The sequence below is a fragment of the Lycium barbarum genome, chromosome 12 (genome assembly GCF_019175385.1).
Source record: "Lycium barbarum isolate Lr01 chromosome 12, ASM1917538v2, whole genome shotgun sequence".
Classification (NCBI taxonomy): domain Eukaryota; kingdom Viridiplantae; phylum Streptophyta; class Magnoliopsida; order Solanales; family Solanaceae; genus Lycium; species Lycium barbarum.
Genome location: NC_083348.1, coordinates 19,961,190 through 19,987,989, shown reverse-complemented (window position 1 = coordinate 19,987,989; position 26,800 = coordinate 19,961,190). Strand labels below are relative to the sequence as shown.

Sequence of the window (26,800 nt, the reverse complement as noted above, 5' to 3'; positions counted from 1 at the left end):
AGCCTCACTTACGCTCCCATTACCTGAACTTGTCCTCTTCTCCAATACAATCCTGCAATTTAACAAAAATCGTACCAAAAACGAGCTTTCCTATCATTGGCTCTACTGCACGATCTATGATCAGAAAGAAAGATGACATCCTAAATGTCTTGTAGCTTCCTGTTTATAGATGTGGTGCACAACACACCGATAAACAAGACTATACTAGACACGGTCTTAGACACTCCGAGGATGAACTGCTCTGATACCACTTTTGTCACGACCCAATTGGTGGGCCATGACTAGTGCCCGAGTTCGACACTCGTATACCAACCTATTAGATATAATCAGCCTGATGCTAAGGACAATGTGGAAATCTGTAAAAGCGTGCTATAGAATCATAATGCCATATATCAGAATAAATCTGTCTCCTGAGGAGCCACAGCTAACCAAAACATAACAAATATCCAAGTCGATAAGGCTGCCACTATACACGGGGACATCCAAGACGAACTACATCGATATAGCTGACCAAACCGTATATACCCAACCCACATATGTCTACAGACCTCTAAGAGTATAACAAAGCCTATGTCAAAGGATCTGTACCAAAATGACTCAAGCTCCGGAACAATAGAGCTCTCCAAGCAGCTGAGTAGAAGTCTTAGACCGGAGGATCACCAAACTGAGTGTCTGTACCTGCGGCCATGAAACGCAGCCCCCTAAGAAAGGGGGTCAGTACGAAAAATGTACTGAGTATGTAAAGCATGAAGTACAGTAATGGAGATCATGACTGAGTAAATGATGACAAGACACAAATATGACAATCAACTAATACCAAATCATCTGTACCTTATGAAATGAGTCATGCATATAGATACAATATACCGTACCCGGCCCATTATGGGACACAGTGAATGAAGTCATATACATATATACCGTACCCGGCCCTCTAGTGAGGGACTCCGTGAAATCATCATATATATACCGTACCCGGCCCTCTAGTGAGGGACTCGATGAAATCATCATATATATACAGTACCCGGCCCTCTAGTGAGGGACTCGGTGAATAATGCAATGAAACTGTGCACCAATACGTACCCGGCCCGGGACTCGGTGAATGATATATTAACGGTATGCACGAGTAGAATATCATGAGCAACCATATGCAAACTAAATCATCATCTGAGACTCCATAGAATAATAAGAATGAACCAACACTTGAGAATTAAAGACAACTATCATGTCAAGCACTATTGAGAACTATAGTTCCTTGGAGTCATATATATTCGTTGTTCGCTCAGTTTATGCAATTCATGCCATAAATAAAGAAAGGGTAACTTTACATACACTTTGGAGCCTTTAGAAGTAGAGTCATCATCAATGAATAAAATTGAGAAATTCTAGATGTAGCTCCACATTCTCATACTCACTTTGAAATCATACACTTGAGTTCTTAAAATAAAAAACCATCATTATCGTCGTCAACATCATAAAATCATTCCTATCCTTGACATCATGAGAAGTTTTATGAACCATGGACTTTTAGCTTTTGAAGACAAGAAGGTTACGGAAACATTTATGAAGTCATACCATAGAAATCATGCCTTTGAAAGAAAGGGGACGAGCCTTAACATACCTGTTCAGCCACCAACTACCTACGCTTATCCGTCCGTGCCCGCAAGTCGACATATAAGACCATTCATACTATGATTAGGCCCATTATCATATACTTATCCTAAGCCTTCAAATAATTCTTCCTAAAATCTGCCAAAATTTCGGCAGCATCTCCTCTGTTTATATGCCTATTCTAGAATCGTAATTCAGCAACCAACAATAACAACATCAATACTAACATCAATAACATCATTTCCAACACCAATATGTACCATAAAACAGCCCACACGTTGTTTTCCAGCTTCCGTAACTAATTAACCAACTTACTACACAATTATTTAACGACTTTGTCTCCGAGAATAAACCTTAAATAATACCAAAAGAGAAAGATTCATACCTTTTTTATTGTTAAGACGGCAATATCCTCAATATCCACGCTAAAATCCACCGCAAATTAGTACTAGAATCACAACCATGCATTACCCGAACCTAAACCACTACTCCGCTACTTGAAAATTGCTCACTTTTTGATTCCCTCTCTCTCTCTCTCTCTCTCTCTTCAAATTTCTGGAATTTTCTGGGCAAATCTGATGGAAAAAGGGGGTTATTACCCTTTATATAGGGGTCAAATTCAGGTCGGGTTCACTGTAGCAGTTACTGTAGCAAGTCGGGGTACTGTAGCAGTACTGTAGCACGCGTTTCTGCTCTGTCAGCCAAACTTGTAATTTCCATAATTCTCTACTCCGATGTCCTATCAACGAGAGGTTTGTTGCGTTGGAAACTACAGTCGATGAACTTCATTTTAGGATTTTGTTTCACTTCATATGCAGAGAGATATTCATCCCTCAATTTGGACCAAAATTTTCACACGAAACTTTGCCCATCCTTTCTCCAAAGTCGTACTACTCCATTTCTTCCACTCATTTCCTTATAAAACCTTTCGGTACACCTTATATACATCCTTCACTCATTAAATGTACTTGATAATGCTTGCTTACATTTCGAAGTAGTTTTACTTAACCATAACTCAACGTACTTACGTTTCAGATTTCATAAATGCTTCTTCTAAGATACGGGGTGTAACAATACCCCAGATATCGAACACCTCTACTTCCATCACAAAATTCACAGGCATCTCTTGCCTCCTACCAATACTCTCTTGTCTTTGACATTGATCACAAGACCGTACCAACAGATTTGCATCATGAAAGAGAGTAGGCCAGTAGTAACCGCATTCAATAACTTTAGTAGCAGTCTGGTTACCACTAAGATGACCCCCAATCGGAGAGTCATGGCATGCCTTCAGAATCATCATTACTTCACTCTTGGGAACACAACGCCGAATGATGTTATCAGCGCATGTTCTGAATAAGTATGGCTCGTCCCAGTAGTATTGACGAGAGTCCCGCAGGAACTTCTTCTTTTGGTATGAATTGATCTCATCTGGAATTATTCCCATTAAATGTCTGCATATCATGGTGTCACCTACATTGACACCGCCAACACCCGCTCATCTGGAAACACATCATCAATATCTAGCTCCTCTGATGGTACCCTAGCTTTTTCAAGCCGTGATAGATGGTCAGCAACCTGATTTTCGGACCCATTACGATCTTTCTTCGCCATAAGATACCTCAAGGCAGCATGATCAGTATACACCATAACTTTGGACCCCAACAAATAGGCCCAAAACTTCTCAAAAGCATACACTATGGCAAGTAGATCTTGCTCAGTCACCGTGTAGTTCCTCTGCGCCGCATTGAGAGTCTTACTCGCATAGTAGATCGAGTGCATGATTTTGTTATGCCTCTGACCTAGCACAGTGCTAATTGCGAAACCGCTTGCATCACACATCAATTCAAAAGGCAGGGACCAGTCAAGAGAAACAATAATATGATCTGTAGTCAAACGCTCCTTCAATTCATCGAATGCCTTTCGACACTTCTTGTCAAACTCTAACTTAGCTTGTTTTTCAAGAAGCTTGCACAACGGATTAGCAATTTTGGGGAAATCTTTGAAGAAACGCCTGTAGAAACCAGCATGTTCCAAGAAACTTCGGACACTTTTAACTGAGATAGGTGGAGGAAGTTTTGTAATCACATCAATCTTCGCCTGATCGACCTCAATCCCCTTTTTTTAGATTTATGCCTGAGAACGATCCCTTCCTTCACCATAAAGTGGCACTTCTCCCAATTCAGCACCAGATTAGTCTCCTCATAGCGTTTAAGCACTTGACCCAGAGGGTCAATACAGTCATCAAAAGAATCACCAACCACAGAGAAATCATCCATAAAGACCTCAAGAAATTCTTCCATCATAACAGATAATATCGGCATCATACACTGCTGAAAGGTAGCAGGTGCATAGCAAAGTCCGAAAGGCATCCTACTGAAAGTGAATGTCCCATAAGGACAAGTAAATTTCATCTTCTCCAGATCCTCAAGGGCGATGTTGATCTGATTGTAGCCAGAATACCCGTCTAGCCGATCTAGCATCTGATGAATAAAAGGCTGAGGGAAGTGATCCTTGCAAGTAGCAGTGTTAAGCTTGTAATAGTCCGTGAAAACTCTCCAACCTGTCATAGTCCTTATCGAAATCAACTCATTCTTTGGATTGGGCACCACTATGATGCCGCCCTTTTTCGAAACACATTGAACTGGGCTCACCCGTTTACTTTTAGCAATAGGGTAAACCACTCCAGCATCTAACCACTTGATGATTTCTTTCTTGACGACTTCTTGTATGTTTTCATTCAGTCTCCTTTAATGTTCCACACTCGGCTTGCTATCCTCCTCTAACTGGATTTTATGCTTATAGATCCCAGAAGGAATCCTCCGAATGTCTGCTACTGTCACGACCCAGCCCCGTGGGCCGCGACTAGCACCCTACCTGGGTACTCAGACCGAATCACAGATTCATTATCAAATCCAAACTTATTTCCGAATTTTTTCCGAAATCATATCAAACGTAGTTTATATCAAAATATGTCTTAAGCGGTCGCACCAAATCAAAATGCCATATCAAATACAGACTGAGCGGCGGAATAGACATTGCCGGTCAAAAGTGCAAACGTAAGCATAAGGGCCATTTGGGGCCATCATAATGAACAGACCGCTTTAAGACCAGAAAACGAAATCAAACCAACACATACAGGACCCTCATCCCACATATATGACTACAGGCCTCTACGAATTCAAAACAAAGACATATGGCGAGACAGGGCCCCGCCGTACCCAAATAGTCAAATATACCGAATATATACAGAGCAAAAGGGAGTCTGTACCAAAAGTGGACTCCGGATCAAAGAGGAGTACTCTGGAATAGCAAAGAGTGAAGCCTACTGTGGAGGATCACTAATGTTTGTACCTGCGGGCATAAAACGCAGCCCCCGGAGAAGGGGGGTCAGTACGAGATATGTACTGAGTATGTAAAGCACGGAGTACAGAAATATGGATCAAAACCGAAAGAAAACCGAATGACAAAGTGGGGTACAAATCGGTATGTCAAAATCCGTATCAAAATCATATATGTATACATAATGCAAACGAAATCATGCAAACGCTTAGGAACGTGGTCGCCACTCCGACGCTGGCGCCACACACAGCATAACACCAGAAGGTTTCAAATCTCCGTACATCCCCGAACACAAACATAATCATAGGTGAGCGTATCGCATCACGAGCCATATCACAGCATAACTCCAAATGGAACCCGGCCCTATGGCGAAGCCTCGGGAACCGTAACACAGCATACGGCCGAATTATCATAAAACGCACGAATCAAAACCGGCCCGGGAACCGGTGAACGAAGTCATAACAAGGCACGAGCGGAGTCGTGAGCAGACAAATGCAAATCGTATTTCAAAATAGTCTTTCAAAACATAATAGTCTCATAAATCATTTCATAATACAAAATAATCGCATACTTAGTCGATATAAAGTTTCATTCCACAAAACATTTCCAAAGTAGTACGTATAGCTCAAAACGTAACTTAGCGTATCGTAATATTCAAAACATATCCCGTAGGAGGAAATTCCAGAATCGAAAGTATCATTTCAACTTTATTCAAAAGGACAGCCCAATAAGACAAATAGGGCGTCTCGGGGTTAGCGGGCCCACCTCGAGTCAAATTGAGGTGGCGAACATATTTTCTGAACATTTATAGGCCAAAGGGTCATACATAATCATTTCTAAGTTACCCGACCACATTTCGATAGGTTTCAGACGAGTGGTGGCATTCTAGCCAAAATAGAGCCCTTAGGCTTCAATTGAATTGAATGAATAGTAACTTTTCTGTGGATCGGGTTTCGAGGAGCAGAAATGCTCCGGAAGTTCTCATATCCGCCTATCATACTAAGATATGCCAAACGAAGGAGTGGGAAGCTTTACATACCTTACGGACGTCTTACGCTCTCCCAAAAGTCAAGTCCCGTTTCGTCTGAAATCTGCAAATGGTCAAAGTTACCAATTGAGATTCTTAGGCTTAAAAATGCCTTTAACTTCATTTTTTGCCTACCGAAATTTCGGCAGCATTTCCCCTATAAATCTAACACCCCCGAGACTTAGGTCGGTCCAAAATATATCAACAACAATAGCCCACACATCATCAAACAACACAAGTAATAATCAAACCACTCTAGCTTCAAAGTTCTACTTTATTACCTAAGTTGGCAACTTCCATTCAAACTTCCAAAACTCCAACTCTATATCTACATAATTGTATTCATTTCCTCATTCAAACTTATACAATCACATCCCAAATACAATCCAAGCCATACACGAAATTGCCCCAAAATTCATTACTTTCCATAATTCTTCAAAACATCGAAAATTCACGACGAACATTCTAACTTGCGTCGTTTCATTCCGAATTCATTAATATCAACTATAAATCATATTTAAAGTCTTTAGCACCCTAAATATACAATGATATACACAATTATACCAAAGGTATACACTTTCCGATAACGTCCGAAATCATTTTCCAACGCCAATTTAATTCATCAATCAATCATTTACGACATAAAGATCACAACAACACATTATACAAACTAAACAAGATCAAATTCCTATGCCTTTGCACTTCATGGAACTCACGGCTACAACATCAACACACACACACCCACGGCTTTCTATAAGCATCAAAGTTACGGGATTCTCGTCTATTCCCAATCCTTAACATATTTATATCAATTCTACAACATAAAAGTGTAAGAATTCTCACCTTTTCTTGAAACCCCGATTTGTCGCAAACGTAGTTCTTGTGCCAAACTAATTATACCCCGTTGAAGAGGGTCTTGAGCACTTCACAACTATGTAGAAACTAAGATTTTTGGACTACAAACAAGGCTTGGAGAATTGTTTTCTTTCCCTTCTACTCTATTCGGCCGAACCCCTTTTCTTGTGGTGTTCTTGAATTTTTATTTGCTCTTTGATAATTCTAAGTGTGGAATGATGATATATATCCATTAGGAGTCATGTGCATAGCACATGACATTAAAATGATGGGTTTGGGCCTTGGCTAGGGCCGGCCACCCTCACAAATCTTGGGCCTCAACTTATGTTATATTTTTCTTGGCCCAATCATAAAACGTCCCGTTTTGTAATTCCCGAAACTAATTTCCGAAATTCCAAATTTACCCTCGGCCTTTCCCGATGTCTTAACATTAAAGATTCCATAACCAACATAATCATATTCACCAAAATCAAAATATTTCCTTATAACACATAAATCGTAATTATTTCTCGATTTCCAATTATACGAAAACACGGGACATAACATTCTCCCCCCCTTAAGAACATTCGTCCCCGAATGTTAAATTAATCTTATAAGGTCTTATGATCAAGGCAGGAGTGTCCCTTTTTAATAATGACATACATAATTCATTTTATCAATCAACACAACAAACTGAAAAAAAATTAGATTACCTGTGGACGTCGGGAACAAGTGAGGGTATCTCCTTTTCATCTCGTCCTCCGCCTCCCGAGTCATCTCCTCCCGATTATTGTTGCGCCACAGGACTTTGACGGAGGGCACTTCTTTAGTGCGTAGTCTCCGCACCTGTCGATCCAGAATAGATACAGGCTGCTCGTCATAAGATAACTGCTCCGTCACCTGAATGTCATCAACTGGGAATATCCTGGAAGGATCACCAATACATTTCCGCAACATAGACACATGAAACACCGGGTGTACGGCCTCCAAGTCGGATGGTAAGTCTAGCTCATAGGCGACCTCGCCTATCTTTCGAACGATCTGATACGGTCCAATGTACCGGGGGCTCAACTTACCCTTTCTACCGAATCTCATGACACCCTTCATGGGCGACACCTTCAGGAATACCCAGTCGCCAATCTGGAACTCTAACGGTCGACGTCGTCTATCTGCATAAGCTTTCTGTCGACTCTGAGCAGCCAATAACCGTTCTCGAATAAGCTTTACTTTATCTACGGCTTCCTGGATCACATCTGGCCCAATCAGCTTAGTCTCGCCCACGTCAAACCAACCAATAGGAGATCTGCATTTCCTGCCATACAGGGCTTCATACGGTGCCATCTGAATGCTGGAGTGATAACTATTATTATAGGCAAACTCAATAAGCGGCAAATGATCATCCCAGCTGCCCCTGAAATCAATAACGCAGGCTCGCAACATATCTTCGAGCGTCTGAATAGTGCGCTCGGCCTGCCCGTCGGACTGAGGGTGAAAAGTTGTACTAAGGCTCACCTGAGTCCCTAATCCCTCCTGAAATGACCTCCAGAAATTAGCTGTAAACTGGGCACCTCGGTCAGTAATAATAGATATAGGGACTCCGTGAAGTCTGACTATCTCTCTGATATACAATCTGGCATAGTCCTCAGCCGAATAAGTAGTCCGAACCGGAAGGAAATGGGCTGATTTCGTCAGCCTGTCAATGATAACCCAGATAGAGTCGTACCTGCGTGGAGTGCGCGGTAACCCAACAACGAAATCCATATTAATCATCTCCCATTTCCAGGCTGGAATTTCCATCTCCTGTAATAATCCACCGGGCTTTTGATGCTCGATCTTAACTTGCTGGCAGTTCGGGCACTGACTAACAAACTCAGCAATATCTTTCTTCATGCCGTCCCACCAATACAAACACCTGAGATCCCGATACATTTTAGTGGAACCAGGATGAACAAAATACCGTGCATTATGGGCCTCGCCCATAATCTGCCGCCGTAAGCCCGCAACGTCCGGTACACAGAATCTGCCGTCATATAATAATACTCCGTCAGGCGAGATCTCAAACTGAGTCTTTGCTTTATTAAGGGCCACATCTCTGTACTGAATCAAAAGAGGATCCTCAAACTGGCGCTGCTTTACCTCCTGAATAATAGATGACTCAGCAACTGAACGAACAGAAATCCCAGAATCTCCAGAATCTATCAAACGAACTCCGAGGCTAGCCAGCTGATGAATATCACGAACCAAATCTCTCTTATCAAAGGGAACATCAGCCAGACTGCCAACGGACTTGCGGCTAAGCGCATCAGCTACCACATTGGCTTTCCCCGGATGGTACAGAATATCAACGTCGTAATCCTTTAGTAGCTCAAGCCACCTCCGCTGCCGCAGATTTAGTTCCTTCTGCCTAAAAATATACTGGAGACTCTTATGGTCCGTATAGATATCAACATGGACCCCATATAAATAATGCCGCCAAATCTTCAAAGCATGAATCACCGCGGCCAACTCAAGATCATGAGTGGGATAGTTCTTCTCGTGCGGTCTGAGCTGCCGGGAAGCATAGGCTATGACTCGACCGTGCTGCATCAATACACATCCTATCCCAATACCAGAGGCGTCACAATAGACAACATACCCGTCAGATCCCTCTGGAAGGGCCAAAACTGGTGCTGTAATCAATCTCTCCTTCAGCATCTGAAAGCTGCGCTCGCAGGCGTCTGTCCACTGAAATTTTGTTGCTTTCTGAGTAAGCCTCGTCAGTGGTGCTGCAATAGAAGAAAAATCCTCCACGAACCTGCGATAATACCCAGCCAATCCCAGAAAACTGCGCACCTCTGTCGGAGTAGTAGGCCTGGGCCAATTCTGCACAGCCTCAATCTTCTGCGTATCGACCCGAATACCGTCTGCGCCGACAATATGGCCCAAGAATGCCACAGAAGTTAACCAGAATTCACATTTGGAGAATTTAGCATATAACTTTTGCTGACGGAGAACGCCAAGTACCGTCCTCAAATGATCTGAATGCTCCTCGGCTGATCGCGAGTAAATCAAGATATCATCAATAAACACAATAACAAACATATCCAGAAAAGGCCGAAATACCCGGTTCATCAGATCCATAAATACTGCTGGAGCATTAGTCAGCCCGAAAGACATAACTCTGAACTCATAATGCCCGTACCGGGTCCTGAAAGCAGTCTTCGGGATATCTGACTCCCGTACTCGCACCTGATGATAACCTGAGCGCAGATCTATCTTTGAAAAATGTCTAGCACCCTGCAGCTGATCAAACAAATCATCAATCCGGGGGAGGGGATATTTATTCTTAATAGTCACCTTATTTAGCTGCCGGTAGTCGATACACATCCGCAACGACCCATCTTTCTTTCTGACAAACAATACCGGCGCTCCCCAGGGTGATGTGCTGGGTCTGATAAAACCCTTATCCAACAAATCTTTCAGCTGCTCCTTCAACTCTTTCAACTCAGTCGGTGCCATCCTGTACGGAGGAATAGATATAGGCTGCGTATCCGGCATCAACTCTATATTGAAATCAATCTCCCGCTCAGGCGGAAGGCCAGGAAGCTCGTCAGGAAAAACATCTGGAAACTCACTGACGACCGGAACAGACTGAAGGGTAGGTACCTCCGCTGCAGTATCGTGCACACGAACCAAATGATAGATATACCCCTTCTGGATCATCTTCTTAGCCTTGAGGTATGAAATAAACTTACCCCTCGGCGATGCTGTAGATCCGAACCACTCTATGACTGGTTCCCCCGGAAACTGAAAACGGACTACCTTTTTCTGGCAGTCGACATTAGCATAACAGGAAGACAACCAGTCCATGCCCATAATGACGTCAAACTCAAGCATGTCTAACTCTATCATATCAGCCTTAGTGCTATGATCATAAATGGTCACAGAACAATCCCTATAGATCTGTCTCGCTACAATAAAATCCCCAACTGGCGTAGCTACCTCAAATGGCTCTATAGGCTCAGACACTATCCCAATCTTACTAGCAACGAGCGGGGAAATATATGATAAAGTAGAGCCAGGGTCAATCAATGCATATACAGATCTGGAGAAAACCAGTAATGTACCTGTGACGACGTTTGGCGAAGCCTCCTGATCCTGGCGGCTGGCCAAAGCATATATGCGGTTCGAGGGACCGCTAGAACTTGAAACGCCACCGCGGCCTCGACCGCGTCCTGCCGGTGCTGAAATACCTCGCCCTCCAGGGCGTGCAACAGATGGAACATATGAAGAACCGGCGGCTGACCCTGTCTGCTGAGCAGCACTACCAGAACCGCTAGCCAATGGACAGTCTCTCATAAAGTGGCCCTGACCACCACACGAAAAGCAAGCTCCAGTCGCTCGGTAACACTCCCCGGGATGAGACTTCCCGCAATGAGGACAACGGGGCCTGGGTGGTCTGGCCTGGCTGGGACCCCTGGATACCTGTGAACCTGCCGCTCTGGAGCTCTGACCGGCCCCAGACGGTCCCGCACTATCAAATCTCCGGCTGCCTGACTGAGTACTCCGGCCGGACAGAGGTAGATGTCTGCCTGACTGCTGCTGCAGAGGCTGTCCGCCTCGAGAATCCCCGGAATAACCTGCGGACCTAGCCCTCTTGGGCGGCCTCCTGTCCCGATCTCTACCAGAATGATCAGACCTGTGACGATCCTCCATACCCATCGCATAGGCCTGAAGTCGGGCAATGTCCATATCTGTCTGCAATGACACTGCCATGCAGCCGTCGATCAAATACCGATCCAATCCCATGACATATCTGTGCATCCGATCGGACATGTCTGCTACCACGGCCGGTGCATATCGGGCCAGAGAATCAAACACAAGATTATACTCGCGCACACTCCGACCCCTCTACTGCAAATGTAAGAATCGGTCGGCCCGTGCCCGCCGCAACTCTGGGGGTAGAAAGTGGCGGGTGAAAGCAGTCACAAACTGGTCCCACGTAGCTGGGGGAGCACCCTCGCCCCTGGATAACTCCCAAGTCTCATACCAGTGAGCGGCAACATCTCGAAGCCTGTGCGAAGCCAGCTCGACCGACTCGGTCTCTGAAGCCCTGACCAAGTCCAGTGAGCGCCGCATCCCCCGAATAAAGTCGTGGGGGTCCTCGTCGGGCTTAGACCCGAAGAACTCTGGAGGGCCACATAACAAAAACTCCCAAACTCTCAGGCTGTCCCGCCTGTCATCGTCATCATCGTCCCTCCGCCCGCGTCTGCGAGCCTGTCCTGCTACTAGTGTAGTCAACAACTGTACAGCCTCCCTCAGGGTCCTATCCTCCGCCCCCGGCTGAGGAGCTGGAGTCTCAGGAGCGGGTACACGGACCTCTAGAGCTGCTGAAGGTCCTACTCCAGGCTTTACTAGTGGGGGTGTAGCAGACCCCTCAGAATGAGGCACATCCTCAGGCAAATCATAAACACGAGCCCGGGTAGCTCGCTGTGCCTGGCTAGTCTCTCCCATCCTCGCTTTGCCCTTCTGGGCCGCCGTTGCCTCCTTCGGAGGCATCACTGCAAACACAAAGGCGAGTCAGATCAAAATCATCCTAATAGCACAGCTCTATCGCACGATCTAAGATTCCAAAGAAAGTAACATCCTAAATGCCCTGTAGCTTCCTGTTTATAGATGTGGTGCACAACACATCGATAAACAAGACTCTACGAGACACGGCCTGTAGACATTCCGAGGACAAACTGCTCTGATATCACTTTTGTCACGACCCAGCCCCGTGGGCCGCGACTAGCACCCTACCTGGGTACTCAGACCGAATCACAGATTCATTATCAAATCCAAACTTATTTCCGAATTTTTTCCGAAATCATATCAAACGTAGTTTATATCAAAATATGTCTTAAGCGGTCGCACCAAATCAAAATGCCATATCAAATACAGACTGAGCGGCGAAATAGACATCGCCGGTCAAAAGTGCAAACGTAAGCATAAGGGCCATTTGGGGCCATCATAATGAACAGACCGCTTTAAGACCAGAAAACGAAATCAAACCAACACATACAGGACCCTCATCCCACATATATGACTACAGGCCTCTACGAATTCAAAACAAAGACATATGGCGAGACAAGGCCCCGCCGTACCTAAATAGTCAAATATACCGAATATATACAGAGCAAAAGGGAGTCTGTACCAAAAGTGGACTCCGGATCAAAGAGGAGTACTCCGGAATAGCAAAGAGTGAAGCCTACTATGGAGGATCACCAATGTCTGTACCTGCGGGCATAAAACGCAGCCCCCGGAGAAGGGGGGTCAGTACGAGATATGTACTGAGTATGTAAAGAACGGAGTACAGAAATATGGATCAAAACCGAAAGCAAACCGAATGACAAAGTGGGGTACAAATCGGTATGTCAAAATCCGTATCAAAATCATATATGTATACATAATGCAAACGAAATCATGCAAACGCTTAGGAACGTGGTCGCCACTCCGACGCTGGCGCCACACACAGCATAACACCAGAAGGTTTCAAATCTCCGTACATCCCCGAACACAAACATAATCATAGGTGAGCGTATCGCATCACGAGCCATATCACAGCATAACTCCAAACGGAACCCGGCCCTATGGCGAAGCCTCGGGAACCGTAACACAGCATACGGCCGAATTATCATAAAACGAACGAATCAAAACCGGCCCGGGACCCGGTGAACGAAGTCATAACAAGGCACGAGCGGAGTCGTGAGCAGACAAATGTAAATCGTATTTCAAAATAGTCTTTCAAAACATAATAGTCTCATAAATCATTTCATAATACAAAATAATCGCATACTTAGTCGATATAAAGTTTCATTCCACAAAACATTTCCAAAGTAGTACGTATAGCTCAAAACGTAACTTAGCGTATCGTAATATTCAAAACATATCCCGTAGGAGGAAATTCCAGAATCGAAAGTATCATTTCAACTTTATTCAAAAGGACAGCCCAATAAGACAAATAGGGCGTCTCGGGGTTAGCGGGCCCACCTCGAGTCAAATTGAGGTGGCGAACATATTTTCTGAACATTTATAGGCCAAAGGGTCATACATAATCATTTCTAAGTTACCCGACCACATTTCGATAGGTTTCGGACGAGTGGTGGCATTCTAGCCAAAATAGAGCCCTTAGGCTTCAATTGAATTGAATGAATAGTAACTTTTCTGTGGATCGGGTTTCGAGGAGCAGAAATGCTCCGGAAGTTCTCATATCCGCCTATCATACTAAGATATGCCAAACGAAGGAGTGGGAAGCTTTACATACCTTACGGACGTCTTACGCTCTCCCAAAAGTCAAGTCCCGTTTCGTCTGAAATCTGCAAATGGTCAAAGTTACCAATTGAGATTCTTAGGCTTAAAAATGCCTTTAACTTCATTTTTTGCCTACCGAAATTTCGGCAGCATTTCCCCTATAAATCTAACACCCCCGAGACTTAGGTCGGTCCAAAATATATCAACAACAACAGCCCACACATCATCAAACAACACAAGTAATAATCAAACCACTCTAGCTTCAAAGTTCTACTTTATTACCTAAGTTGGCAACTTCCATTCAAACTTCCAAAACTCCAACTCTATATCTACATAATTGTATTCATTTCCTCATTCAAACTTATACAATCACATCCCAAATACAATCCAAGCCATACACGAAATTGCCCCAAAATTCATTACTTTCCATAATTCTTCAAAACATCGAAAATTCACGACGAACATTCTAACTTGCGTCGTTTCATTCCGAATTCATTAATATCAACTATAAATCATATTTAAAGTCTTTAGCACCCTAAATATACAATGATATACACAATTATACCAAAGGTATACACTTTCCGATAACGTCCGAAATCATTTTCCAACGCCAATTTAATTCATCAATCAATCATTTACGACATAAAGATCACAACAACACATTATACAAACTAAACAAGATCAAATTCCTATGCCTTTGCACTTCATGGAACTCACGGCTATAACATCAACACACACACACCCATGGCTTTCTATAAGCATCAAAGTTACGGGATTCTCGTCTATTCCCAATCCTTAACATATTTATATCAATTCTACAACATAAAAGTGTAAGAATTCTCACCTTTTCTTGAAACCCCGATTTGTCGCAAACGTAGTTCTTGTGCCAAACTAATTATACCCCGTTGAAGAGGGTCTTGAGCACTTCACAACTATGTAGAAACTAAGATTTTTGGACTACAAACAAGGCTTGGAGAATTGTTTTCTTTCCCTTCTACTCTATTCGGCCGAACCCCTTTTCTTGTGGTGTTCTTGAATTTTTATTTGCTCTTTGATAATTCTAAGTGTGGAATGATGATATATATCCATTAGGAGTCATGTGCATAGCACATGACATTAAAATGATGGGTTTGGGCCTTGGCTAGGGCCGGCCACCCTCACAAATCTTGGGCCTCAACTTATGTTATATTTTTCTTGGCCCAATCATAAAACGTCCCGTTTTGTAATTCCCGAAACTAATTTCCGAAATTCCAAATTTACCCTCGGCCTTTCCCGATGTCTTAACATTAAAGATTCCATAACCAACATAGTCATATTCACCAAAATCAAAATATTTCCTTATAACACATAAATCGTAATTATTTCTCGATTTCCAATTATACGAAAACACGGGACATAACAGCTACGGTCCAACTAATAGCACGCCTATACTCACGCAATATATCTACAAGCCTCTCGATCTACTCCTCAGTCAGTAATGCTGAAACAATCACTGGTAACGTATTATTTGGACCAAGGAACTCACACTTAAGCTCAAGCTTCGGTGGCTCAATGATAGAAGGCTTTGCTGGATGAGTTGTTCTATTTTTCAGATCAAGATAAAGCTTCTTAGGGTGGTAAGAATATGAGCCCAACCCAGAAAGCGAATTAACCATCTCCATATAACCCTCCATGTCTTCAACATCACAATTTACAAAAATAGCAGCCAGAGCTTCTCCCAAACTTTCTTCTTCCATTTTGAATTCTACAGCTTCATCAACAGCATCAAAAGAACCAACCACCGAAATACTCTCGTAAGTACTTGGTAACTTTATCCCCGTACTTGCTTGAAAAGTCACCTCTTCATCATTGACTCGAAATTTTATTTCATTCTTTTTCAAATCCATGAGAGCTCTTCCCGTAGCAAGGAAAGGTCTTCCCAGGATAATAGGAATATCCCGATCAACAGCACAGTCAAGAATCACAAATCAGCGGGTAACACAAATTTACCAACCCGCATAAGAACATCATCAACCACGCCAACCGGCCACTTAATAGATCTATCAGCCATCTGTAATCTCATAGTAGTCAGTCTTGGCATCCCCAAACCTGATTGCTTGTAGATAGAAAGTGGCAACAAATTTATACTCGCCCCATTATCACATAGAACACAAGCAAAATCATGGTACCCGATAGAATAAGGAACGGCGAACGCCCCAAGATCTCCCTTTTTCTGGATAGTAGTTGCTGAAATAATGGAACTCACACTGTGAGTCAAACTCATGCTTTCATATTGCACCGTATTCTTCTTGGTCAACAGGTCTTTCAAGTACGTAGCAAAACTGGGCATCTCCTTGACAGCATCCAAGAATGGAAAGTTCAGAGATGACTTCTTCAGCTGATTATACAATTTCTCAAACTTAGCCTCTTCCTTCTTCTTCACCAACCTTTGAGGAACGGGAGGTTTAGATTTGAAAAGCTGAGTCAAAGGACAGAGAGCCCCTTTTACAGGCTGCTTGCTCTTATCATCAGCCACCTTCAAACTTTTTGGAATATCAGCAACTTTCTCTTCACTAGGAGCCTCATCAACAATAATTGGTGCATCAGACTGCACCTCTTCCTCTTCATTAATTGGATCGATATCAACAACCTTATTTTTAGCACTTTGGAGTATTTTTCCACTCTAAGTACTGATAGCAAACACACGATCTACACTGCCTCCCCCATTCTTCAGATTCGGGATAGTGTCACTAGGAAGTCCTCTCTTTTTAAGAGGGTGTTGTTCTCTAGAAATATCACACATCTACGACTCAAGCTTTTGAATAGCCGTGGTATGAGATCTCATTGTATCCGTTTGCCCAGATAACGTCTTTTCAGACTTGGTTTGATTTGCCAGAACCTTCTCAAGCATTGCCTCAACCCTCGAACTGTCACGACCCAGCTAGGGGCCGCGACGGATACCCGGGGCTACCACCGAGCACCGCTCGCTCTGTCGCTCATTTTACTCATTTAATGCTCTTTTTATCATCTTTATACTCATAGCGGAGGAAAATCATATTTCATATGAAAACAAAAAAAAAATACTTCTGTGTACATGTGCCCTTAGGCTATCAAAATAATAGAGATATGTATACAGTAGTGATCTCGTGAGACCCTCTAACCCGCACTGCGTATCTACGAGCCTCTACTGGAGTACTGAACATAGGGACGGGACAAGACCCCGTCGTGCCCAAAAGAAAATACATATACATGGCGATATATATACACAAAAGAATGATCATAAGCACCTCCGGGACAATGGAGGGCTTCCACTCAGCTGACAGCTACTACGGATCTGGATCGAGCTCTCCTCCCTGTCTACCTATGGGCATGAACACAGCGTCCAAAGAAAACGGATGTCAGTACGAATATTGTACTGAGTATGAGAGGCATAAACAATGAAATAAGACAATGATAATGGGAATGATATCAATATGGAACATCTGAATCTGACTGTCAAGTATAAAGAAAATAAGTCATGCATGTTATCTTACTCATACTCATCATCATATCATATATGCAAAATGTATAAGCTGCCCGTCCATATCGGATCGGTGTGATAATCAATAACATTAGCCTGCATCCAGGCCTCCCGCGTTCGGGGTATCATCTCATGCCGCCCACTAGTGGTGTCTGCCCATGCCATCTGGCCATGGTGTATACATATAGCTGCCCGCCTTAGTGGTGACTGCCCGTCCAACAAGGCGTGGTTTTATATCATCATCTTCATAACGTGCTTATCATGGTATGCTTTTCTTATCATAGTACATGCATAAGGCTCAAGATCAACTATACTCTATCGGGGTGACGTAAGGTCGTGATCCCCCGATTGCATTATGGAACAACCACGGACATTCTGCCTCACCTTGAAGGAATTATCATATAAGGTGAGTGTAAGCGATGAATAACATCATTAGACTTTTTGTACTTTAACTCATTACCTTGTGTAGCTAATTATAGACATAGGCTCGTGGATAAGAAAGTAGTTACACTATAGGATTCATGCCATTAGAAAGAAGGGACTAGCCTCACATACCTTTGACGTTTAACTAGGCTAGCGCTTGCTTGTTCTCCTTCGATATCTCGTTTCTACCTTCAAGAGAGAATTCGCATTTGCGTTAGTTAATCAACTATAAGAACGCACTACTATTTCTAGAGACAATTGGGCAGCACTTCCTCTGTTTATACTACTTTTCCCATATTTCATATCAACTTCCAACACCCACAACAACAATTACAATATAGCAATCAACAATCATCATTCATATACAATGACCATGATCCAGTATTTCTCTTCATTTTTCCCACAATTATGGTTGTGGGTTCGCTATAGTATTTTATCATGTATCACACTTATCTCATGTTCTACATGTCATTTATAACGTATTCATACTCACAACACACTAACATTCATGATTCAATTCAACTACCATTCACGCATGGCACTATTCACTCATTTATGACCCATTTGCTATGATTTTCTACAATTCGGGTATCTTAACCTTCCAATACCTTAAACAACATGAAATGGTCATGAAACTTACCTTAGATGATGGTTGAACAAGCTTTGAATGGATTTACTCCTCTAGCACCAAAACCCTGCTTCACTCCTTTTGGGTTTTCTTGAGAAGGATGAATTTTTGTGTGATTCTCACACTTGATTTCGTGGGTCTCATGTAATTGATCACCAATCTCCCTTTAGTTCTTGTAATTCAAGAGTAGAGAGTATTCTAGGAGTTTCTAGAGAGAAATATCGTGAATATGAAATGATTTGAATGAGCTTGGGTCTCTTTTTAATGACTTAAAATCTATTCCGGAATGAACAGTGACTGAGGTGTACAGTGGTCGTAAACTCACTTTACGGGACGTATATTGGTTTACGATCCGTCCTTCACGACCGTATTTAAGCATATCAGAAACAGAAAAGCATGCTAGAGATCATGGCAATTTACGACTCAGTTTACGGGCCGTATTTCGATTTATGGTCCGTATTCCAAGTCGTATTTAACCATTTAAAGCATTTGACAGAAAGTTGAAATTTTGCAAGTTGAAATACGACATGCTAGTATACGGGCCGTATACCACTTTACGGTCCGTATTTCATTTTACGTCCAACTGGCCAAAATGAAATTCTGCAACTCTTCACTATACGTTCACGGGGAAATTTCCGAGGTGTAACACGAACTACCTTGATCATTTGACTGCCCTTTTGGTGGAATGTATGGATTTGAACTTCTATTTCCAAATTTATTGTTGTTGTTGTTATAGTTCCCTTGGTTCAACCCACCATAATTGTTGTTATAGTTCCCTTGGTTGTTGTTGTATGCATCTTGCCCCTGCTAAGGTCTTCATTGATTTCGATTTTGATTCTGATGACCCCCTTGGATGTCTCCCATGAAAGCATAGATATCATAGTTAACATCCTTAACTTGCATAGGAGGTCCCTCGTGATATGAACCCTCTTGGACTTGGTACATCCCATTCGGCATACCTGAAGTGTCTTAGCAAACATTTACCTTCTTAGTTTCCTTCTTATCAAACTTTTTGGTCAGCAAGGAACTATTCATTGCACGCTGAGCCAATGTCTGCTGAGTATCCTGATTCTCCTTCACCATATTCTGGATCATCGCATTCCCATAGGGTACAATATCAGCATTGTTCGAGTGCCAAGCCTGATTGTGCTTGGTCTATCTGTTAAGTATGTTGGTGACTCGAGTGTAAGATTTATCCATAAAACAACCATCAGCAGCGTTGTTCGCAATTGACTGTGTTATAGGATGCAACCCTCGGTAGAAATTCTCCATTAATATGTTCTCCGAAAAACCATGAGTCGAAAACTTCTGCAAATATTCTTTAAATCTCTCCCAAGCTTCGTATAATTGTTCGCCCGGTCGATGCTTGAATTCATAGATTTTGTCACGGATCTCAGCCTTCTTGCTAGGAGGATACCATTTCTTGAGAAAGACTGCTACCATCTCTGCCCATGTATTAATAGAATTTCGAGGCAGCTTCTCGAACCATGTTCTTGCTTCTCCAGCTAAGGAATATTTGAAAAGCCGCAGCCGAATAACATCTTGTGAAATACTGTTTTGGATGTTATGAGCACATACATCCACAAAGTTCTGCAAATGTCATTGAGGATCATTATCGATAGAGTTCTGAAAGTAGCCCTCAAGCTTCAACAACTGGTAGAGAAGTCAATTTTAAAACTTGTAGCTCCAACCCGAGGATGAACGATAGCAGATGTGTAGTCCTCCTCATTATTCAGATCAGCAAATACATTCTCCTCATCTGTATCATTCGGGGGGTCATTATGTTGACCTCCCTAGTTACCAGGTGTTGCACGCTGATTTTGCATAACCATGATCACTTGGTTCATAAGAAATGGCAAACAAGGTGTGACAGAATAAGAAACAGACTTCAATCAAATCAAACACTATTTAGTAATTTCAAAACCGTATTCCCCGACAACGACGCCAAAATTTGATACGCTCAAATTACACCTTTTATTAGCGTAAAGCGGACGATGTCAAATATAGTAACCCAACAAGGTTGGGTCGAATCCCACAGGGAATATGGTGTGAAAGGTTACTAAAATCGTAGAATGCTTTATTTAGGTCTAATGTCTTACTCCGATGAATTTGTAGAAAGTCGATTGCTTACGACTAATTGCTAACTAATTGCTTTGGATTGTAATGTGTAGTAAAAGAAACCAAGGTTGTGTCCTCGTCAGATAAACTGTATGATCATGGGTATTGATCTTGATATACTTCTAATGGATCGTTATATGAATGCACTTAACCTCTATGTGAATCTCTACTATTTCCCAATAAATAAAGATTATTTCTTTATATGATTTTCCCAAATATAAGAAAGTTGATATGAAGAACGGTTAACTATGCCAGGTAAATTCCTCTTATTCCTAAGTGAATTTATTAAACAAAGGTTAACACCTTGAGTTCTTGTTACTAGTTCTTACCAAACCCTAATTATTTTCCCAAATAAATCAAGGTTTATGGCGCTAGCTAATGTTTGCAACCACTAATTATTAATGAATAACGAAGAACAAGTAAACCCTAACAATCCATTATGCATATACCAATCACAATTCTCAATCACAAAACACCCATCTTTGGGTTCACAACCTTAGTAAGGGTGTTTAGTTACTCATGGCAAAGGACAAAGAATAAAATATTGAAGAATTCATAATTGCTTACTTTGGATGACAAAATAAATTAATAATAGTTGAATTGATGTTTGAAAGCTCCAAAACAAAGGAATATACATGCTCTAAGTCAAGAGTCAAAGTATAACAGCTGATAATAAATAAAACCCCACATTGGACTATTTATAGGTTTCAAAAACGTAAAATTACAAATTTTGCACTTAGGTCCTCTGACGGCAACTTATACAGTCCGTATAATATTACACGGACTATATAAAGTTGTACGGCCACCAATCTTCAATTCTTTAGAGAAAAACACGAGTTGATTTACACGGTTCCTGTAACATTACACGGCTCCTGTAACATTACACGGCTCGTATAACTTGATCGTAAAACTCCCTCTTCAGATGCAAATTTTTGTCTTGCTTAAGATCCTTTGACACGACCAACTATACGGCCCGTATAATAGTGTACGGTCTGTATAAGTCACTCGTATCTCCACATCATCAAGTTCAACACTCTGTTTAGCTTTTCTCCTTCAATACCGCCAAAGACATGGTCCGTATAACTTTGTACGGACCGTGAAAGTCCACCTTTGTGGAACTTCAGCAATTTTTTAGCTTTTGATCCTTAACTCCATGATTTACTTGAAACACAACAAAAACACATGAAAACGACACATACTTGCTCAAAAACAAGTAAAACTTCTCGTAAAAAGGTATCGAATGTGCCATAATTTCACGGTACATTAGGTATGAATCCCGAGCACCTTCATCGTACGAAAAAAGGAATGCCAAGAGCTGGTTGAGTTTGGTTTGATTGAGCCATCAAATTCACAATGGGCGTGTGAAGCGTTTTATCTCAACAAAAGAGTTGAGCAATCAAGAGTTAAGTTGAGATTGGCAATTAATTTCCAACCTCTTAATCACTTTCTTTTGGATGACAAATTCCCCATCCCCAATAAGCTCACGCTTTTTTCTCACCTCGCCAAGGACAAATATTTTTCAAAGTTGGATCTTAAATCAGGTTTTTGGCAGTTGGGAATCCACTCGGATGATAGGGAAAAAATAGGTTTTTGCATTCCCGATCATCATTTTCAGTGAAAGTCATGCCTTTTGGTTTAAGCACTGCTCCATCTTGGTTTCAAAAGTCCATGATAAATATTTTTCAGCCCATCCTCCATACATCACTTGTTTACATTGATGAAATTTTATTATTTAGTGATACATGGAGGATCACATTGATTTGTTAAATCATTTTGCATCTTTGCTAAAGAAAAATGACATCACGCTTTCAGCAAAATAAATGGTTCTTACCAAAAAAGAAATTGATTTTTTGAGTATGCATTTTTCCCATGGAGAGTACACCCCAGGTCCAGATATTTCTTAGGAACTTCTCAAGTTCCCCGATACTGGGTTCACTACAAAGCACATTCAACAGTTTTTGGGAGTCATAAATTATGTGAGAGATTTTATTCCTAATATTTCTACATATACTTCTCCCCTCACAAAAATGTTACAAAAAATGTCCATTCGTGGAGCAAGGAACAAGATGATGTTGTGCGAAAAATAAAAGAGATATTGAAAGAAGTCCAATCTTTGCATATTCCTTCCGATGGCAAGAAAATATTGCAGAGAGAGATGCCAGCAATGAATTTTGGAGTGCAATTTTATTTGAAGAAGAAAATGGCCATCGGAAAATATGCGGTTATGCCAACGGAAGATTCAAGGATGCCGAACAACATTATCATTCCACTTTCAAGGAGATTCTTTCGGTGAAAAATGGATTCAAAAAATTCAACTTTTTCCGGATTCACTCTGAGTTTCTAAAATTGAAATGGATATGAAGGCTTTTTCGAGGATGAACCAGCTGAATCCCAAGGTCATACCAAATCCGCAGATTCTCAGATGGGCACAATGGTTTTCTCCTTACAAGTTTCAGGTCAGACATTTGAAAGGAAAAGATAACATCCTTGCTGATTTCGTTTCAAGGCCAGGTGAATTCTCCAAAAGGTTTTCTCAAAAGAAGCATAGGAATAAAAAGCAGTCCACGTGCCAGGTTCTCACATTTACAAAAGGTCTCGCAGCTCAGATCGTCATCGCCATCATCATATCATCCGCCAGAGTTGTTTACTCTTCTGAATCCTTTAGATTGGGACACTTTATTAGCACACAGGGCATATTATGAACTCCACGCTTTCAGAGCGGGAACTATTCATCCGGAGTACCCATATTGCCAGGTTTTTATAGCACAAGCCAGGAATTTTTCTCAACAGGTATTATGGTTCTTTTGGTATTTGTGCCATCAATACTACATCTTTATGGAATTTAAATGTAGTGATTTCAGAGATTTTAACACTCTTGAACCCTCCTTACAAATATTTTTGTTGTGGTTCAAACCGCAAAAATATTGGGTTCATCATTTTACTTCTCGTGGAGTCAAAATATTTATGTTCCACAGTCCAGTAACTATCGGCAGAAGAATTGTCCATGCCATGCCTATGGTGTCATTTTTGTTGCATTATGCATCCACAATCTTTGCCATGAAAAAGGAATACACAGAAGCTAAGAAAATATTATTCTAGCAGAACAGCCACCACCCGAAGGAAGTATGGTCAAATGAAAAAGAACACTACTCTGCCAACCACCCTCGTTGGGTGGAGGTCGAAGTAGCGCTCAATGAATATTATGAAATGTTCGAAGATTCCCAAGACCCATTTAATACTGATTCAGTAGACATGACTAAGATCAATTTAAATGGCGCAACAAATGCCTCCCCACTGCAATGAAACGGTAAAGGAATTATGGAGGAGGAACATCCGCGCACAAGAAGATATTTCACAAGGGCTGAGAAGAAAAAATTGCGAGGGTTAAGAGACAAGAATGATACATAATTATGGATTAGAGAATAAGATAAAACCTTCGCTTTATCCTTTTTAGCGAACCTCCCTTGCCATAAATTTCCCACCAAAAAAGTAAAAAACTGAAAAAATCAAAAAACCAAAAAATTAGCCTAGAGTATTTCTAAATTGTTTGCATCATCCATATTCATTAGAAAAACCAAAAAATCTGGATAAGTCTTTCAAGTTTTTAGCTTCAATAAATACCAATTTGGAAAAACCAAAACACATGTATATTTTAGGTCTTTTTCTCTTTACCCCACAAAAAACATCATAACAGCACAAAACAATCTTCCCAAGTTTGTCACTTTCCATCACTTTACCACAACTTAGTTTACCATGAAAATTCAAAAAAAACCACCATAAATTGTCTACCCATCTATAGCCATAAATTTTCCAAGTTTCCATACCATGCAAACACTATTTAAGGGTCCCCTTTGTCATGAAAATAAAGTCATCCATATCTAACCATAAAAATCCCAAATTTCCATGCCATGCAAACACTATTCAAAGGCTCCTTTGTCTGAAAACCAAGTCACATTTACTTTTGTCTCCAAAACTCTTCTTCAAAATGCAATTATTTCTTCAATTCTGCTAGAGCCTTTTGTAACACCATTCTATTCATAGGTGAAGGATCTTCTTCAAACAACTCTTCTTTTATTCTCACAATCTCTTCCCTGATAATAAGCTGCTTAAAAATATCACCAAAAGCTTCTCTACTCCAAGCTGACAGAACTCCATTTATGTGTTTCAATTTCTGCTTAAACAAAATAAAAGTATTTCCTTCAATGTCTATAGACCAATTATTTATGATAGCATCCATGAAATCTTTGTGCTCAGTCTAGAATTTCATAAACCTAAATGGTCTAATAAAGCTTTGCCTTTGTTCATACAAAGAAATAAGCAAAGGAGCATGATCTGAACCAGTTCTGGACAGATGTTCTACTTCCACTTGCTCAAACCACTGTTGAAACTGCAAATTTACAACAATCCTGTCCAACTTCTCAAGTATACAATCATCACCTGCTCTACTATACCACCAAGTAAAAGGGCTTCCTTTAAAACTTGTTTCATATAATTCACATGAATTCACACAAAAGGCAAAATCTTCACAATCTTGTGGTTGTATGGGAATACCACCTATTTTCTCTTCCTCATGTAGCACTACATTGAAGTCCCCCTACTAACCAAGGAAGATCCATATTATAAGCCACCTGATAAATACTGTCCCACAGTTGCAATATCTTATTCTGATCACACTTGGCATATACTAAAGTAATTACAATGGATTTAGAATGATCATGCAAAAATAACTTCAAAGTAATTTGTTGTGTAGAATCAAATATAACTTCCACATCCACATTGTCTTTAACCAAAAAACATATCTTGCCAAGACAATTTTCCCCAGCCTGATGCATTCCTAATTTTCTCCTGTACTTGTAAATGTATCTAGCTTGTTGAAATGGTTCCATCAAAGCTATAATACAAAATTTATGGTGTCTCTGCAACATCTGTAACCTGTGAAAATCTTGTTGTGTCCTTACTGGCCTGATATTCCAAATAAAAGCTTTAATAATCATTTAAAGATAGATTTTGTGGCACCCCTCTTGGCACTACCCTGGTAGGTAATTGAACTTTTGTTGTTCCTTGTTTCCTTCCTTTTTTACCACCCTTAGATATTGATTTTGGAGAGATATTTGCATGTCTAGTCACTTGTGATAAATTTTCCTGTAATTTCACCGTTGTGTCTTCAGTTATAACTACTTCTTTGGCCTTATCGACAAGAGGAACCCCATCATCCTTAGAGATATTATGAGAAATTAGATCATGAAGCTTCCTCATGGAAGAATCCTTGTTTAGCAAATATTATTGAGCATTGCTAGGACTGATAACCATGATAGCCTAATTTGCAGAATTTGCACCTTTCTGTGATGACTCCTCGTCGTGATAGTTTCCTTTAGGTTCCATAGGATCTGTAATCACATATGTACTAGCTTCTACCTTTATCTCTTCCACATGACTATCCCTGTCCTTTTTGCTGTTGAAGCCTCTGACTATCTATATTTTCCTTGATGTTCTTTGATAAGAAGCACTTGCATGTTTCTTTTCATTACTTTTTCCCCCGGAGATGACATAGGTGACTCTACCTCCTTATCCTTCGTGTTGGTCAGTTGCTTCTTGAAATCATTAGTACTTGAAGTCACAGTGTCATGACAACCAAGCACTTTATCGACTAATTGGCCTGAGCTATTATCCCTAGCTTGCTCCTGATTATTTTCCACAACATCTCCCTCAGTAAGAACCTCCTCATCATCCTTATCATTTGCATGCACTTGTTCTTCATCATCCTGTTCAACTTGCTTCTCAAAATGAATAATCTCTCCTTCCTCCAGCTCTTCGTCAACATGTGGTTCTTCCTGTACTCTATCTCCCTACTTAGAAGAAGGAGATATAGTAGATTACATAACTTACTTAATCATTTCAAACCTAGTTAGTTGTCTGAACCACTTCCACATTCTTATCATTTTGATAAATTCTTTGAAACCTGGTTAGTAGTCTGAACCACTTCCACGCTCTTATCATTTTGATCTTCCATCAAATTTGTATCTTTTTGCTCCAATTTATCAATTGCAAT

General features: G+C 41.3%; 1 protein-coding gene across 1 annotated transcript; it reads right to left on the bottom strand.

Annotated features, from left to right (window-relative positions):
• Positions 1–16,043: 16,043 nt before the first annotated feature.
• LOC132624159 (uncharacterized) lies at positions 16,044–19,716 on the bottom strand. Its single transcript, XM_060338981.1, has 3 exons — positions 19,618–19,716; positions 16,572–16,712; positions 16,044–16,499 (listed from the first exon to the last, which is right to left on the bottom strand). The coding sequence occupies exons 1-3, from the start codon at positions 19,714–19,716 to the stop codon at positions 16,044–16,046; spliced, it is 696 nt and encodes a 231-aa protein (XP_060194964.1).
• Between the last annotated feature and the right edge of the window lie 7,084 nt (positions 19,717–26,800).